The sequence below is a fragment of the Orbicella franksi genome, chromosome 1, assembly GCF_964199315.1.
Source record: "Orbicella franksi chromosome 1, jaOrbFran1.1, whole genome shotgun sequence".
Lineage (NCBI taxonomy): Eukaryota > Metazoa > Cnidaria > Anthozoa > Scleractinia > Merulinidae > Orbicella > Orbicella franksi.
Window position 1 is genome coordinate 25,944,940 of NC_138145.1, and position 16,964 is coordinate 25,961,903.

At 40.8% G+C, this 16,964-nt stretch overlaps 3 protein-coding genes across 3 annotated transcripts in view; 2 read left to right on the plus strand and 1 right to left on the minus strand.

The window, feature by feature from the left end:
- Positions 1–4,107, plus strand: part of LOC145498739 (macrophage-expressed gene 1 protein-like) — a 4,114-nt gene extending 7 nt beyond the window's left edge. Inside the window, exons 1-3 of the mRNA XM_081478674.1 lie at positions 1–2,174; positions 2,538–2,829; positions 3,190–4,107. The exon at positions 1–2,174 is cut by the window's left edge and continues 7 nt beyond it. Coding sequence (XP_081334800.1) covers positions 500–2,174; positions 2,538–2,829; positions 3,190–3,496 — 2,274 coding nt within the window. The 5' untranslated portion in view covers positions 1–499 and the 3' untranslated portion in view covers positions 3,497–4,107. The remainder of the gene's footprint in view (positions 2,175–2,537; positions 2,830–3,189) is intronic.
- The window catches only part of LOC145498777 (uncharacterized), a 127,752-nt gene extending 122,772 nt beyond the window's left edge, over positions 1–4,980 (plus strand). Inside the window, exon 13 of the transcript XR_014050892.1 lies at positions 4,102–4,980. The gene's annotated coding sequence lies outside the window, so the exon portion shown is untranslated. The remainder of the gene's footprint in view (positions 1–4,101) is intronic.
- Positions 4,981–11,049: 6,069 nt separating this feature from the next.
- LOC145499301 (betaine--homocysteine S-methyltransferase 1-like) lies at positions 11,050–16,452 on the minus strand. Its single transcript, XM_081478806.1, has 9 exons — positions 16,345–16,452; positions 16,119–16,257; positions 14,552–14,667; positions 14,191–14,382; positions 13,640–13,787; positions 12,974–13,156; positions 12,643–12,773; positions 12,364–12,461; positions 11,050–11,818 (listed from the first exon to the last, which is right to left on the minus strand). Exons 1-9 carry the CDS (start codon positions 16,351–16,353, stop codon positions 11,617–11,619), a joined length of 1,218 nt encoding a protein of 405 aa, XP_081334932.1. The 5' UTR covers positions 16,354–16,452; the 3' UTR covers positions 11,050–11,616.
- Between the last annotated feature and the right edge of the window lie 512 nt (positions 16,453–16,964).

The following is a 16,964-nucleotide window of genomic DNA, read 5'->3' on the forward strand; positions in this document are numbered from 1 at the left end:
TTACTGAGCCAAAAACTACTTTTTCTTCACGACTTCTACTGTTGTGCGACCGCTGTTTCGGCTTTCCTCCATTGCCCCAAAAAACAACGCCAACAAAGTTACCTTTTATAGGCTCGCTCCGTGTTAAACTGCTAAGACAATCTATATTCATATATTTTATTCCCTACCATCTATTTTTCTCGGGACAAAATAAAAAAAAAAATCAAAAAAGTTGGCTTGACTCGGGGTTGACTCGTTGTTGACTCGTGACTCGCGGTTTACTTGGGCTCGCGGTTGGCTCGTGTCACGCTACAACTCAGACAAGATGTTGGTTGGCCGCATTTTCTGTCCGTCTGGGAATACCAAGAGAGGTCTATTATGGTAAACACTAACGCGTGATCAAGGGAACGTCTGATCACAGGTTAGGCAATCACGAGTTGTGTCCAAGACAATGGCGTGATTAAAGTCTATGTCATAATATGGATTGATCACGGTTCTCTTTATTATTTCTGGCGTTGCAATGGTGTCCTTGATCGCTAGGCTTTTCCTGGCTTGTGCACTGATTTTTGCCATAGTTGGCACCAGTTTTGTATTCGCTCACAATGATTCGTCACCCTATAATTTTCCTTTCGGTGATCCACGACTCTGTCCTGTTCCAAACGGAATTTATCGATTCGAAGTTCTTCCCGGCGGCGGATGGGACAATTTGAGGAATAAACATATGGGTGTTGTTTCTTCGCAGAATTACTCCAAGTGTAAAACCTCAGATGACGGCAGGTATCTTCTGCCTGATAATGTGTTCCTTTATCCTGTCAAGGAAAGCAAAGTGCACATGTTCGCTGAGCTTTACGATCACTGGAACAATTATTCCTCAACGACAGCGAAGTCTATCAACGTTGAAGCCTCGATATCATGTTCGTTTGGCAGTATTGGCGGTTCGTATTCGTCTGAGTTCGAGTCAGTAAAAAAGCATCAAGTAGAAGACAAAGCTGTGACGACTCGAGTCCAAATGCGCCATGTCCTGTACACAGCAAAGCTTCAACCCGACAGCGCATTTCAGCCCGAGTTCAAATCGCGTTTACTCGAAATCGCCTCTCATCTGCAACAGAATAATACTGCATACGCGAACTTTCTGTCGCAAATACTGGTACGCGACTTTGGAACGCACTACATTACAAGCGTCAAGGCGGGTGCGGTTCTCGCTAAGGTGGATCACTTGACAAGAAAATTTGGATTCGTCGCAGACTCAAATGAAAAGAAAAGGAAGATAACGGCAGCAGCGAGTGCGTCATTTTTCAACAGTTTTCAATTTGAAACAAAATTTAGCCACACTACTGCAAGCGACGTTAAATATTTGGACCAGTACACCAACAATACTGTTTATTCCACCGCGTTAACGTTTGGAGGACCGCCCTTCAGAGTAAATTTTACCATCAATCAGTGGGAAGATCAACTGATTGACGATCTTGTTGCAGTTGATCGATCGGGTGATCCGCTGCACTACGCCATAACACCGGGAAGTTTACCAGAATTGTCGGAAGAGTTGACTTTTAAATTAGCCGATGTGGTTGAGCGAGCTATTAAATTGTACTACGAACACAACACCATCAAAGGATGTACGAAAATGGACTCTCCAAACTTTAGCTTTCAAGCCAACCTCGAGGATGGATCTTGCGAGAGTCCCACGAACAACTACACTTTCGGGGGCGTTTTTCAAACGTGCCAATTCGAAGGCTCTCCTGATGGTAATCCATGCGAGGCCCTGCTTCAGAAGAACCCTCTCACATCCGACTACACCTGCAGCGACGGTTATGAGGCTGTCCTGGTTCATCAAGGCCGCACTCCCCGAAGTTGTCATCGTGACTGTCACCGCTTCTTGTTTGTCTTTAAATGGTGTCATACTCACTGCGGCTTCACAACTTACTCGACCTTCTGGTGCGTGGCTAAGGGAAAGGTCCCTACCAATACAGGCTATCTCTTTGGAGGACTCTACAGCAAGGTGCTGAAGAACCCCGTGGTACAGGATCACGGCTGTCCACTCAAGTTTTACCCCCTGCGTTTTGGAGCCACAATGCAGGTGTGTGTGAGTGATGATTACGAGCTTGGCTACCAGCAGTCAGTGCCGTTTGGTGGTTTCTTCAGCTGCAATGCTGGTAATCCGCTTGGAGTCCCGAAATCCGCAGTCAACGGCCAGGGTATGTAGATACGTCATGATATAGATATCACGTGCCTTGGAATAATGTCGCACATGCGAATTGCCTTTAAGTTTTAGAATTTCACTGTGCTTACCATTTAGCTAAACTGATCCGATTTCGGTTTGAAACAACTTCGGTTGAAAATCGTATAGATTAGAACGTTTCCAGACATTCTGTTCGAGGATTTTGGACCGCCACAGAGGTGCTCCTCTTTTTCCGTTTAACACGGAAATCTCGTTATCGTAGCTCTCTTCTCCAGTTTCCAGTCTCTCATCCACGGAAAACAGTAGATAGTTAAAATTGTCCAACCAGGCTGGCTTTTATTTAATTGCATTTTTGTCGTTTCTTTCTTCTTCTTCATAGGTTCAAACCTGGCGTCGTTTGTCAGTCAGTCTGGTCCATCTGGTTGGCCGAAGTCCTGTCCAACCGGTTACTCTCAACACCTTGGCGCCATCGAGGAAGATTGTGAGATCAACTTCTGTGTCAAAGCAAACATATTCAACAACCAGGGATTACCAATCATCAAAAGACCTCCCTACTCAAGTGCGCCTAAAATTTTCAACTACTCTGTGCCTTTGCTTGTAGTTAACCACGACACTGGCCAGATCTGGTTTAAACGTCCCGGCTCTCTTCAGTGGACTTTAGCAACTAAAAGGTAACTGAGTGTGCATCTCTTGGTCTCATTATAGGATTACGACTATGCTGTTCCTACGTGACACCCCCTCCCCCTCCCCTGCTCTCCCGTAGTTGTTGCTTTCAAGGTTCTCGCAGATGAAAAATTCTACAAACACTTGAGTAAACTAGTCAAAGAGATAAGGATCAGGGACGTCAGTCGGTACAGTTGGTATGCGGTTTCTCCCACTAATGTGGTCCGGGTTCTCGCCTTGTTTTATGAAAGAGTTTTATTCTCAGGGTATTCTCGCGATTTCCCCCTCCCTTAAACGATTAAACCAACACTTCAGAATTCAAAGATGACGCGCATGGAACCATAATATTTTTCCGTTTTGTCACTCAGCTCTGTTGCGAAGTTCGCAGCTGTATCCAACATAGATGGACCTGGTATAGTTGGCATGAATCTGGCCGAGACCACCACGCAAGACAAGCAAAAGTCTTCCCAGGGCACCCCTGATAAAGTGGACGCTGGAACTGCGGTTGGTATTACATTTGGCGTTACGGCTTTTGTCGGATTAGCCATCGCTGTCATGGTGATCGGCAAGCGCCGGCACAAGAGCGTTCACAGGGACAGCAGGGGTTTGATGGAGCCGCTGAATTCGTGCGTTGGATATGGCACTACCAACGATGCAGGCAGCGTACGAATTTGATTATAAAGCTTGATAATTATATTGAACTTTGATACACTTCGCCTTTTTCTTATTACTTTAATGACGCGCGTAATGAGAGTGCGCTTACTTGGTAACGGGGTTATTGTTTTATTTAGTGTCGTCCTTTTCGATTTTATTTTCGGAGTGAGCTCGTCGGTACAATTCTTTTGTAATGTGTTCCTTGCTGTAAAACAAAAAGCTATGTTTCTTCGTAAAACATAAATTGGAACTAAACAGAATACTTATCCATGGCAATTTCCTTTTAGAAGTAAGCCTTTGCAACTGAGTCGATTTGTTTTGTGATATATCGGCAATTACATACATATATACATACTTTATTGTTACCTCCCCAATGGGGCTTTTCAGGAATTAATTATTAATTATTAATTAACTTTAAATTTTTTTTATCTTTATTACTAGGTGTAGGTTTTTGATTGAATCGTATTTTGCTTATAGAGAGCCACAAGTTTAAATAAACAAAATAGAATGAAATAAAATAAAGTCCCTTACTTACTTACTTTATCGAGCTGTATATGATAAGGTAAAATATCTTTATCATGTCGATAAATTCGGTGATCTGGTCACTTTGTAAAACTCCATTAAAGTACCTATGAAGTAAAAAATAATTCCTGCTTATGTGAAAGGCTTTTCAAAGCAAAGAAGAATGGCTTTTTCCTTTTTGGAATATCTTTTTCCGTTTTAGAGATATTCACGTTTTTGTTTTATGCAAATGAGGAAAGTGATGACGTCATAGGTGGTTCCTCTAAAACAGCACAACACTCAATCGAGAATAACTCTAGAAATATTAAAGCAGTGTTCTTCAAACTTGGCAGCAGCAATGTGCATCGCAAAAGAAACAGAATGACACCTACTATGTTGTTGCCATGGCAACACTCTTGGCACCAGTCTCTTTCTGTGAAAAATCAAACATACCCATTTGCAACCTTTTAAAGTGGGACAGAGGGTCTTGCTCGGAACACACATGGTTCCCATATTGTCTTGACTCTCCCCATTAGATTGGTGGGAGTGGATGATCCTTGTTTAAGATAAAATCTGGGAATTTTAGTCTTAATTAAAACAGAACCAGCAGCATAACTGTTGTCATGGTAATGGAGCGACGGGTGTCATTATGTTTCTTTTGTGATGTACATTTCTTGTGCCAAGTTTAAAGAACACTGCCTTAATATTTCTAGAGTTATTCTCGATTGAGTGTTGTGCTGTTTTAGTGGAACCATCTATGACGTCATCACTTTCCTTACAAAAACGTAAATATCTCTAAAACGAAAAAAGATATTTCTAAAAGGAAAACGCCATTTTTCTTTACTTTGAAAAGTCTTTCAAATAAGCAGCAATTATTTTTTACTCATCCTTTTGCCCCACCCACCCAGAGTCATATTTGTCTAAGTGTTGGTTAGAGGCGGCATTGAGAGTGCGCGCATGCAGCATTGATGAAACAAGCCAACAGTTTTGCAACCCCAACCCCCCTCCCCCCCCCCCCCCATCCCCTCAGTGGCTACCAAATAGCGGATAAAACTTTAAGAGACCGTACATTAATGGGAAAAACCTGATTTGATCAGAAATGTAATGGCCAAAATCTTTTACTTTCCTTGAGGTAGTCTTAACACCTGGTTAGATAAACAACAGCTAGCCTTTGTTTGGATATTCGTCCGCGGACATAATCTGCTCCGAGAAGCAAACAGTTTTCCGAGGGCGTAGCTCGAGGAAAACTATGAACTTTGAGGAACAGATAATGTCCAAGGACAAATATCCGAGCATATTTTCGCGCCAAATGGAGACTATTGTGTTTAGTATCCTTCGAATATTTTTCGTAACACGGGCGCTTTTGGAATTGGGGATTCCCAAGTTAGTTGGGAATATTCAGTCACGTGACGTGTTTAGACCAATCGTGCGCGAGCGAAAACATTTGCAAGATAATTAACGTTATAATCCATCAAATATTTTCGCTCACGCGCGATTGGTCTAAACACGTCACGTGACCGAATATTTCCCAGCTAAAACGGGGGAATATCCGAGATTATTTTTTCCTTAAGCATCTGAGTGGGCCGGAATCCTAAATCCTAGAATTTCAGCGGCTAATCATGCGCTCGTGATCCGTCTAGCTTTTTACGATACGGCCCACGGACCGGATTTTTTCCCCGCTGTGGCGATTATTTCGCTCCTAAAACGGTTAGCGGTTATCGTCAATCTTTTGCCTTTTTTACACTTCCATCCACGATTAGTCAACGTAAGGTTATCTCTGTTCACATTAAAATGGCAAAGAAATTCATTGTAAGTAAATTCAATGGAGTGTTTTGAAGTTGTGAGAGTTTGCTTGGTTGTTTGTAGCTTGGCGCTGTAATGGCGCGTAATCCTATGTTTCTCTCGCCGTAAAATTTGAGTCAATTTCGGTCGAGTATACCTCTCTGATCATATCGTTGCTGTATTCAGAAGAATTTCGGTGAAATACACTTAACGAATTTCCTCGCTTTCTGCCATTCAATTTAGGGTAGAAAAGTCTGATTTCAAGTGATTTTAATAGCAACGACTGACAGATATCTGTAAAACCAATTTACTGCAGGAAAAAAACATAAATATGTTATTTGCCGGCTTAGGGCCTGTCCGTCTAGTGAAAAACTGTGACCTCGGGCTTGAAAATGCTGCCCTCGGTCTGCGGCCTCGGGCAGCATTTTCAAGACCTCGGTCACAGTTTTTCACTAGACGGACCTCCCAGCTGGCAAATAACATATATATTTTTTCGCGCCAAATGAAGGCTATTCTTTATATATTTTACTTCCGTTACTATTCAAACTTACTTGACGCAATACAGTATAACGCAAATAACGAACTTTGTAAAAGAATGCTATATAAATTCAAACGGATTGTAATTACCGTTACACTGAAAAGGGGACAGATGTTTGTCGCCACGTTTGTGCTTGACTGAAAATGTCATCTCATTTCTGAAGTTACTTATTAACACTGATTTTACGGTTTGTGGTTTAACTAAGGTTTTGTGCGTGCGTTTTTCTCGCGGATGAGTCGATGTATTATGACGTACGACGCACGCGGTGTATTGTAGCTTACTGTCTTCAGTGATCAAAAAGTTGAACGATGGATGCCCTACCAAATGAACTGTTGGCGCAAATTCTCGCGTTTTTTCATCCAGTGTACGATAATTTGGCCCGCCTTTCAATGGTGTGCAAACGATGGAAGGACGTGATTGAAAATACTCCGTCTCTTTGGAAATGTATCCACTTTACACGGGCATACCCGTTATGCGTTACAGAATACGCGAGGCACAGAGATGCTCTTCGGCATTGTCTCTTTAAGTTTGGACATTATGTCACGTGCTTAAGAGATCACCCAATAACGAGAACCTTCACGGATCCATCTTTACGAGAGCTGCTCTCTCGCTTGACAAGTTTAACCTGCTTAGATGTGCCACTGTTAGAATGGGATCCTCGATTCTTACAAACACTGCAGTGCGCAAGCGTATTGGAAGAGTTGAATCTCACTGAATACCTTCGTTCCGAACCTCCAGAAATCCAATGGTTGTTCCAACAACCGGAAACGTTGGAAAAAAACTTCATTACGCCTCAACATCTCCAGATGGTTATTCTTAGATTTCCTCAACTCAAAGTTTTGAAACTTGCGCTGGACTCGATTGCGTTCCCGCCTTCCACATTGATCGCGTTTCTTGACAAGGTAAACCTGACAAAGCTCGAATTATCTGGGTTTGGTCTTGTACCAACACTACCTCCGCATATTATTCACAACAGAGATATGTGCTTGAAAACAATTTCTTCCTCTCAGCGTCTAGCTGCTGTGGTGACGCGTTTGGAGCTAAGAACTTGCCCGCTGTTTTTTACAAGCGACCACTTGCGTATCATGCTGAAGCTAATGAAGACACTCCGTCATTTGTTTGTTGGTGCTGGGATGGTTCACCGTGACCGGAAAAGCCTGCTGTCCATCGAATCTGCGTCCCTACTTACACTGGGTTTGGATGGACTCTCGACACTAAGAATGCAATGTTTGCGTTGTAATACGCCAGCCTTGAAGGAATTTCAACTCGCAAACTGCTTTGATCTTACTGCTTTGTTTGTCTATTCCAAGTCATTGGAATCAATGTGTTTGCGAAATCTCTCAAACTTTCATAACCTGAAATCCAGTTCAACTCGACTAAATCATCTGGAGTTGGTGGCTTGCCCTGCAATGCCCATTACAACATTGCGTAATTTTTTAAAGGGGCACCAAACAATCAAAAAACTCTCCATCATTGGTGAACTGACGGGCCTTACACTGTATGGAGCTATGTGTCCGCAACTAAGAGTGTTGAATCTGTTACTGTGTCAAGCTCCCAGGCTAGGAAGTATCAAGATTGACTGTCCTACGTTGGAAAATTTTCTCTGTGATGTGTACAGACGAGGACCAGTCACGGCAGACGAGTTCTGTGGATTTCCTCAAGACAGGTCAACATGCGCAATTTTCATCCGAAGTCGGAAGCTCGAGCGCGTGTCGATAAATTTGCCCAATGCGACTGCCATTGCGGTGAAATGCGAGGAGCTCAAACATTTAAGTGTAACGATGGGTGAGACTCCAAACGACAGCAAGGCTGCCCTGGACTTCGAAGTCATTGCTGGTACTATATCATTCATCCGCACCACGAACTGTAAGTTTTCACGCTATCATCTTCAAGCGAGGCGTATTAGTAAAATTGGGCTACAGCTCTGTGAAATGGAGAGCGACGAATCCATACCACGGTTAGATGTTGAAGCTAAAGCCATAGACAAGTTAGTACTTGACAATTGCCATCATTTGCAATGCGCTGAGCTTCGTGTTAAACCCGACAGGATCGCGCACGTGTCTTTCAGCGAATGCAACAATCTGCGCAACATCTTCTTGTCACGTGCTGTTGTAAAGAACCCACCCGAGATGTCTGTAATCAAATGTAAGCATCTCGAGAGCATTCTTCTCTCGTCAGGAAGACAGATCGACTTGTCAAACGTAAACGTTGCCGGCTGTCCTTATCTGAACATTCCCAAATTACCACAAAACGGGAATAGTAATATACGTTTTGTTGGCGCAGATGAAAACACCTCAGAAGCTCAATAAAAAGAGCCCTATCTTCAGTAACAAGTTTTTTTTACAAGTTGAACGGATTTTATATTTTTCATTAGAAAATCTGTGTATTTTGTTTCTGTGTATGACAAATGTACTGTTGAAAATAGGCGTTAACAATGCTGTATTCTTGGCTCCTGGTGGATGCTTTGAATTATTTGTAGTCAGAGTAAGTCATTAAACACAACGAAACTCATCTAGTTCTCTGTGGTTTTTTACTGAAAGAATTACTAATTTTAGTAAAAAATCAGTCGTGCAGAAGTTACAGGAAAGCAATCTGCTTTAGTCAATATAGCATTCACTTTGCTTTTGCACTTTATTGGCCATTTACCTCTTCCTTCTCGTTCTCCGATTAAACACACGGTATGTTTATTTTGAATCTAGATTTTTCGAAAACTGGTCGAACGTGGGAGGGAAATTTCACAAAAACTGGTCAAAACTTTCCCAAGTTTACACGAACTCTCGTTGGAGGCTTGGGTCTAGACCGAAAGCGTGGTTACAAAGTCATATTAATCCGCCATCTTGTTTTTGATCATGGAGGCCGTTGCTGAAAATTCTGAAGAAAAAATTCAGCAAGAGACGCGTGGAACGGAAAACCCAGAAACGAAGGAGGCGACACCAACAAGAGAGATCACACAAACAGATCATCTCAACAGAAGGCTGCTCGATGCGTTTCTCACAAGACTGAACAGCTCCGAATCAACGGAGGTGTTGCACGCGAACGTCCAGCAATTAGAAATTAACGATGATCAAGAGTTTGAAAATGATCAGAACTTTATTGATAACGATATTATCGAGGAACAGAACACTAATGAGACTTCAAAAAGTACTTAAACACTCAATGGACAGTGGCTGACAAGTTCTGACAGTAGCCGTCAAGTTTGGACCTATCAAGTGTAGCCAGACTTCAACGGGCCCTGTTCAGAATTTTATTCGTTAAAGAGTTACTCTGGCTTTATAGACAAACGTTATTCATCATCGAAAATACCAGCTGTGAAGTTTCTATACTCTGTGGAAGTATAATACTCCGAGATTCGCAAGACTTTCAATGTATCCAACGTCAATTTTCAGAGAACTTAGCTTGCCTCAAACAGCCAGCCCGTGTGACTAAGAATATTTCGTCTTTTTTATAGCTGAAGAAATTGCAGATATTTCATAGGAGGGTCAGGAAGAGCTGTAGTAATGTTGAACTCAGATCTTCCACGGCACGGGGACGTGGGAACTGGGACGTGGGGACTTGGGGATGTGGGGACTTGGGGACATGGGAAGCGGGGACCTAAGGACTCGGGGACGTGATAAACAAGCAACACCTGATTTTTGTGCTGAATGTGTTTAGTACAATTTGCAGTGCTGTCAAGTTAACAAATTCACGTCAGTTTTTCATGCGTCTGCCCTGTTATTGATCGTGAATTTTGTCACAACGTGGTCAAAGTAGTTGTGGATCCACGAGGCAATAGCCAAGTCAATAACAGGACAGATGCATGAAAAACTGACGTCATTTGTTTTTTACAATAACAAATTGTCAAATTGTTCGCTCTGGCTCTTTGATGCATGGCATAAACAATAAATTCTTGAGTCTGTTCGGTTATTGACAATGAAAATTAGCCAATGAGCATGCGAGAATTTCTGCAATTATCGTAAAAATGGTATTACATGCTGAAGAGCACATCACTGAGCAGTACCTGATGATTCCCAGCATCCATGGTTCGGCCCAATATGTTTGCATGCCTATTTTACTGTGAGAGTTCAAGGTTCAGAAAAGGTCGTAAACCTCATGGGCAGGCATGGAGGATTTTCGTGGTAAGTAACTGTGTTTTCTAGACTTGCCACAAGTTGACCTTTTCTTAATCCTTGACTTATTTATCTCCCTCGAGCGAAGTGAGAGGGTAAACTTACAATCAGGCCAGGGAGGAATTATTGGAATGACTTTTAGAAAAGTCTATGCGTTTTCATGTTAAACCTGTAACATTCGTGTCTTATCCACCACTGAAAAATGTACTTTACACATTAAGCACAAATATCAGGTGCTGCTTGTTTATTGCCTCCCGGAGTCCCCAAGTCCTTGTGTCCCAGTCCCTACATTCTCCTCCCATGTTTAGTCATAGCCACGGCCACGTGTCAAACCAAGTGAGATCTGGGTATGAATATTAACAGTGACCCTGACCTGTAGCAAAGGATGGACACAAAAATAGCTGGCAGTGAGCTAATCTGGTGCATCTTAGCTGCAGCTCTTATGTGCATTCCCTTTCATTTCCATTGTCTACTTTGAATTGTACTTTCTCTGCTGTCTAAACTACTTTTAGAGACTTGGAGGGAAAGTGTGATGCTCAACATTTTAGCATTGATTTCAATGGTGGGGATAGGGCGTAGGTGTTTATAAGGGCACATCGCCTTTTAAGTATTTCATAGAGAATGCATTGATTAAGTTTGACAAAGCATGACGTTATGCGAGACTACATTTATTTTTAATTTACAATCTTACAAAGTGCAATTTTGAATCCCATATGTTACAGAAAACATGACAGCATTCGTATAATACTTATTTACACAACTGACCCGTACTGAAATTCATTTAGCAAAGAATTTAATGAAACATTTAACAAGGGCAATGAAAGATAAAAAAATATCTAATTTGTTATCTTAATCAATCATGGAAATCATGTACGGAATTCAACCACGTCACTGCTAGGTATTTAGCTGTGGATTTGCCGATTAAAAGAGGATATATTATACAGCACTTGTTTTCTTTGGCAAAATTCAAATCTTTAAATAGAGACCAGCCGCCACTAACTGCAAATATCATTATTGCAATTGCAATTTAAAAAGAATATTAAAATACGATCCAAGTAGGACTTGGATAACATTCCATTTCAATCATCAAAATATGTCAATGACATTACTACTGACAAGTACAATTTACTGTGGAAAGATTCCCAAAGACACTCTTCTAAACTCCGTCTATGATACAGCAATTTTTATAGGCTATTTACAATGACTTCAAGATCTTAGTTACTTCCATTGACAACTTCCTCTTTGTTTGTGGCTCGGTTGATGACAGAATCCATCTCTTCTTGAGTTGTTGTCTCTTTGTGTTGTATCAAGTCTTTGTCTCCCTGAGTAACACCCCAGTCATCTGGTTTTGACATACTAGAAGAGAATGGTCGGCCGCTTGATGGCTTGATGTTCTCCCAATAACCTCTACGTGCCCTGTTAGTACAACACAATTTTATTTAGCTTGTAATTACACAAGCTCCATATGCTTTGTGAAAAACAATTTTGTATTGATTTAAACTGCTATAGTAACAGCTTATTTGGTTACCTCTCAGCCATAGAATTAATAATAATTTTATCAACTTATAAGTTACTTCAGTGCAATAGAAGCAAAACTTTTGATACCAAAGACATCCTGAAAATTAATTTTTCCTGATTGTCATTCCCATGAAATGTTTAACATCATATTAGCACAAATGCAATACTGCATTTTACTATAGCTAATAAAGAGGAATGGGTATGAAGCCTGACAAGGATCTTTGTTGTAAGTTTTTGTTTGCTTTTTTGGCCTTGATCGTGCATGAAAAATGGTTATGTAATTCATGGATTGTGTATGAGCAAAAACCAAAGATTGTGCACAGTTGTAGGTAGAACTTCCATCATAAATCTTGGTATCTTTGTTTTCTCCTTTGATGTTTGCTGGACTTCATAATCATCCCCTCTATTAACTATGATTTTTAAGTCACAGACATTTTCATTACCTGGCTCTAACCCATGGCTTAGTGTGCAACCTTAGCCCCTCTCCCCAAGGGCCATGTTTTTCACTTGCTTTTGGCAGCTTTCCTCTCTCCTTTGCCAGCTGAGTAACAAACAAGATGAAAATTGTTGACTTGTGCATATTGAAATCCGGGAAATGGTTAGAGAGAACATTTTTTGTACAAATCACAAATAGCGGGAATTCACAGAGAGCAAATCACACTGAAACACATCATGACTAGCAACGTACTGTTTTCCTTTGAATTGCAATAAAGGGAACTCACCTCTTCTGCGACAGCTCTGATGTGGTAGGGTTCAATCCCACAGCAGCCACCAATGAAGCGTATTCCGGCATTGTAAGCGTCACGACCAAACTTGTGAGCATCCCATCGAGTCATCAGTCTTGGCTCTAGAGCTGCAAAGAACAAGTTTGTGGTTAACTGGCATTTTTTTTACTGCACTCTCCAACAACTTTCCGAGAAAAAAGCTTCAGAAATTGTGTGAAAAAAGGAATCAAACCACACACCCTTTTAAAGTGAATGATGTTCTTGTTTTGCAAGTTTGCTCTTTTACATAATATACTCCTAAGAGAGAAAAACAGTGAAAGGAACTAACCAAAAGGAAATTCTGGAAGATCTATGAACCCCTGTTTGCCAGCATCAGGAGTAAGGTATCCAAGAGGTTGAACCATCAAGTGCTTTTTAATCCCAGCTGCATCAAGGGCCGCCTTCATCAAACGGCATGCTTCAATGGATTCATCAGGGCCAAAATGACAGTTAATACCAATAATATCTGCACCTAGAAAAATGCAACACTTTAACAGTTAGACCTTGAAAATCAATTTACGTGGTTTGTTAATGGACGGAACAAAGCATGAGACTGAGAAGAAATGAGTATGTATTAGCATAAATGAGGTGTAGAGAATATTATGCATTAATTAAGTGTTTGGTGAAAACTTTAAGCTCTACGTAGTAAATGTAAGGATGTTTAAGTTGTATCATCAGGTATGATCCACAAAGACTGAAATTGGTGTACTTTGACCTTTTGCTTTGGTTAAATGTCACATTAGGTAAACTGAATGTTTAAGAAACTGCTGGTATATTCTATTTTCAGAATATTTAGCATATGGTATCTTTTTGGAATCATTGGTTTGATTTGCAAGTTTATATGAAATTTTCAAAAACAATTAACATTGGATTGTGAAATATTGATCATAACCTGTCTTAACCTTTGCAATTTCGTGCCATTTTGTTGAAAACTATTCTGGACTCATTGATGTACCTGCATGAGCCAAGCGCACCGCACATTCCCCAGTAGGAATGCCGTGCAAATCTCCTTGGGGCCCAATGCACAGTGAAACGGCAGTAGGTTTGCCCGTGGCTTTACACGATTCCACTGCCCATTCAGCTTCCTCCACATGTTCAAAGTACTGAGAACAATTTTACAGTTTTATAAGTTAGAAATAAAATGTATCACAATTAAATGTGTCTGCTTTCTTCTGGAGCTTCTGAGCTAGCTAGTTGAGTATTGCTTATTGGCCCAGCCAATTAGATTTTTGCACTCACTAATAACAAGAACATATCGAAAAATGTTTTGAGTTGAAGAATTGGAAATAACACAGGATTTCAAATAAATGTAAACAAAAATACCTGGAACTCTTCTTGTGGTAAGTGTAAAAATACTTATTAGACATATACACTAATTGAATTGATTTTATCGTAATGTTAAATTGTTTAGCTTTAATGATCTGTAATAATTATTGCTGGCAATACCATCTCGTAATCAAAGGCTTACAGTCACATGCTTGATTTATGTACTACTGTGAAACTTACTTCTGCAAGTAAGAAGTCTACATCATTCTTGAGGAAGATTTCTATTTGTTTCTCAAATTCTTTCTGGCAAGCCTCTTTTCCTTTACCACTCAAATATGTTGGTGTTTGACATACTCCGCCGCAAACCAGAGCATCTCCTTCATTGGCTACCTCAAAGGCAATGTCACATGCTGCCTGGTTGATGGCTTGGCACTGCGTAACAAATACTAATAATTATTACAAACGCCAGAAGTTCAAAAATCAACCGTTACAAGTCCCAAAGCAGACATGTGCAGTCAAACATCTCCATAGCAACCAAAACTCTCTTTTTATAAAATTCAATGTACAATAGCTACATTGAAATGAGCAATGTTAAACTCACCCCAATCTGTGCTGCTGTGTTTCCACGATTCCCAAGTTTGTCATCACTGGCATAAAAAGTAAATGTTTGCATCACATCTGAGCCAGCCCGCAGAAATTCTCTGTGAAGTTCTTTAACTGTGGAGTGGAATGAGATTGATTAATAAGGAGCAAATTAATCAATGGAGGGGTAAGGGTGGGGATGAAATAAGTACCTACTCAAGGGGAAAAAATCTCTTAGTTTGCTTGAAAGAATTTTTTGCTGCTCAACTGCTTGAAGAATTTTTATGAGAGGAGAATAATATTATTGCCCAGGGGCAGATCAAGGATCTTTCTAAGGAGGGGTGCACCACTAAGGAATGGTGTAACTGACTGGCAAAGTAAACAAATTTTGAAAACAAATACGAAGAAGAAGGCTCCATCTCAGTGGGAGGCGGGGTGCACACCCCCTGCACCTTCTCTCTAGATCCTCCCCTGTTGCATAATATTATTTTTTGGAGGTGGGGGAGGGGGTGGAGAAATTATCCCCTCCCCTAGTTTGATTTCTAATAGGCCACTACAGTGTTGCAGAGTCCTAGGTCCTAAGTTGTGATGGGGGTGGTAAATATACATGGGACATGTCAAAAAATGTACTTGTACATATTGATAGGATAGGATAGGAAGCCTTTATTTCAACATGATGAGTTATAAAGCTAACAGCTTGTGGGGGCTTGTGATGTAATACAATGGGATAACTTACGCTTTCATGCAAAAAGTGACAAAGGATGTCCTTAATTTTTGACTAATGAGAAGCTATAGTTTCCCCTTCTAAGAAAATGAAACCACAAGGTAAGGAAGTTGAATTGTGCGATTTAATTCCGAATTCCGCTTTTGTTCAGAACACATGCACGACTTCTCTATATTCTCTCAAAATTTTGCGACCGGAGCAACCGGTTTCCTCATACAAAGACCTAGACAAACGGTGAATAGATGACCTGTTAGGCACGACGGTAGCCGGTCAGGTCCATCAACCAAAGTTACAGAGAAATAACCCTTACTCCAGTTTTCGGATACAAAAAAACGCGTTGCCGATTTGAGCTCCGTTTGTGTTTACTATGATTTAGAGTTTTGCTAAGAACTGTCCTTCCACTTTTTTCAACAAACCTCAGAAAAATATTATTTTGTCAAATGCCAAGCTGTAAATATTTCAGTGTTAGGTTTGGAAAGAAAGTTAAGTTCGGTAAGAAGAAGAAGAGTAACTAAAGAGGGCCGTGCCATCAACTTATCCGCTAGGAATTTGGCGGTTTTTTTCCGTTTTTAAACTGCCAATTACTTCGAAAGTAAAATAGCCACAAATTAAGCTAGATAAGCTTACTAAGTTAAAAGTAAAATTCACGGCATCCTTGTAACATGTTTTGAACATAAACACAGGACAAAACGATTGATACGATGAAGTACAACACCCTCGTCCGACCGTTTGCTCCATTTCAATAACTATACCGCGCGATCAAAGAGTGTCTGTCGATCAAAACAATGTGAAGTCACGATTTTCAAAGTTTTACTCAGGCAGGAAATATTTCACGAAATTCTAGTCAGGCTATCAAATTTACCTGCCGAAGGATACTCTACATTAACTTCTGGCGTCCAAGGACCAGCTCGAACATAACCACGTTTCTCCAACGCAAAGACGAAACCGCCATCGCCAATAACAACTTCCCCTGCGTCAAGTCTTTCAAGAATACCACGTTTCTATGAAACCGACATGAAATAGAATTTAGATAATTCACAACATTAAACAATCACGGAAATATTAAATAATCGAAAGTGAAGTCTTACCGGAGCCATTTTTGTCTTGGGAACAAGGAAAACCGAGCATGCACTTCTGCACTCTTCACCACAAAGCCAACTACGACGTGTTCACCTCTACTACGATGATGTAAAACTTGAATTTATAAACAGGAGAGCGTAGCTCGTTTTACTCGTCTTGAAACCGGTGCGTTGAAAACTCGCGTTGTGATTGGCTTAAACTACCCGCCAAAAACGCGGGTTTGTCTTGCGTGACAGGCTGGACAAGAATTCCATTCACCGTTGGACCATAACAATAACAAAACTCGTGTCGCCAGTTTCTACGCGCAGCAGGGATTATTTTGCCCAGATCGGTTTATTGAAAGAAATGTTCTTGAGGACTTTTACTCTGATCTCCTCTAGAATCTATAACAGAAAACTTTTTAAAGCGAGATTGTGATGCATACTTCGTATCAATGAACATGATCGACATGGTCATAACCGGGTTTTTTAATATGCCTGCATATTAATATGTACATGAATGCGTCTTAATATTGTAATCAGTTGTAAGGTAATCCATCTCTAGCTAGGAACAGCTAAAATCCTGCACACACATTAACAATTTGGTGTAGCTGTGCATATAACACGTGCACAGGTGTCTGAGCTCAAGC

Bases quoted from the DNA above. Each gene is read 5' to 3' on its own strand.
- LOC145499301 (XM_081478806.1), bottom strand. The intron at 13,788-14,190 runs GTAAGTTTCACA...AATTGTTCTCAG, and splicing joins TAGACTTCTTACTTGCAGAA to TACTTTGAACATGTGGAGGA. The intron at 12,462-12,642 runs GTGAGTTCCCTT...TTTGTTACTCAG, and splicing joins TCAGAGCTGTCGCAGAAGAG to CTGGCAAAGGAGAGAGGAAA.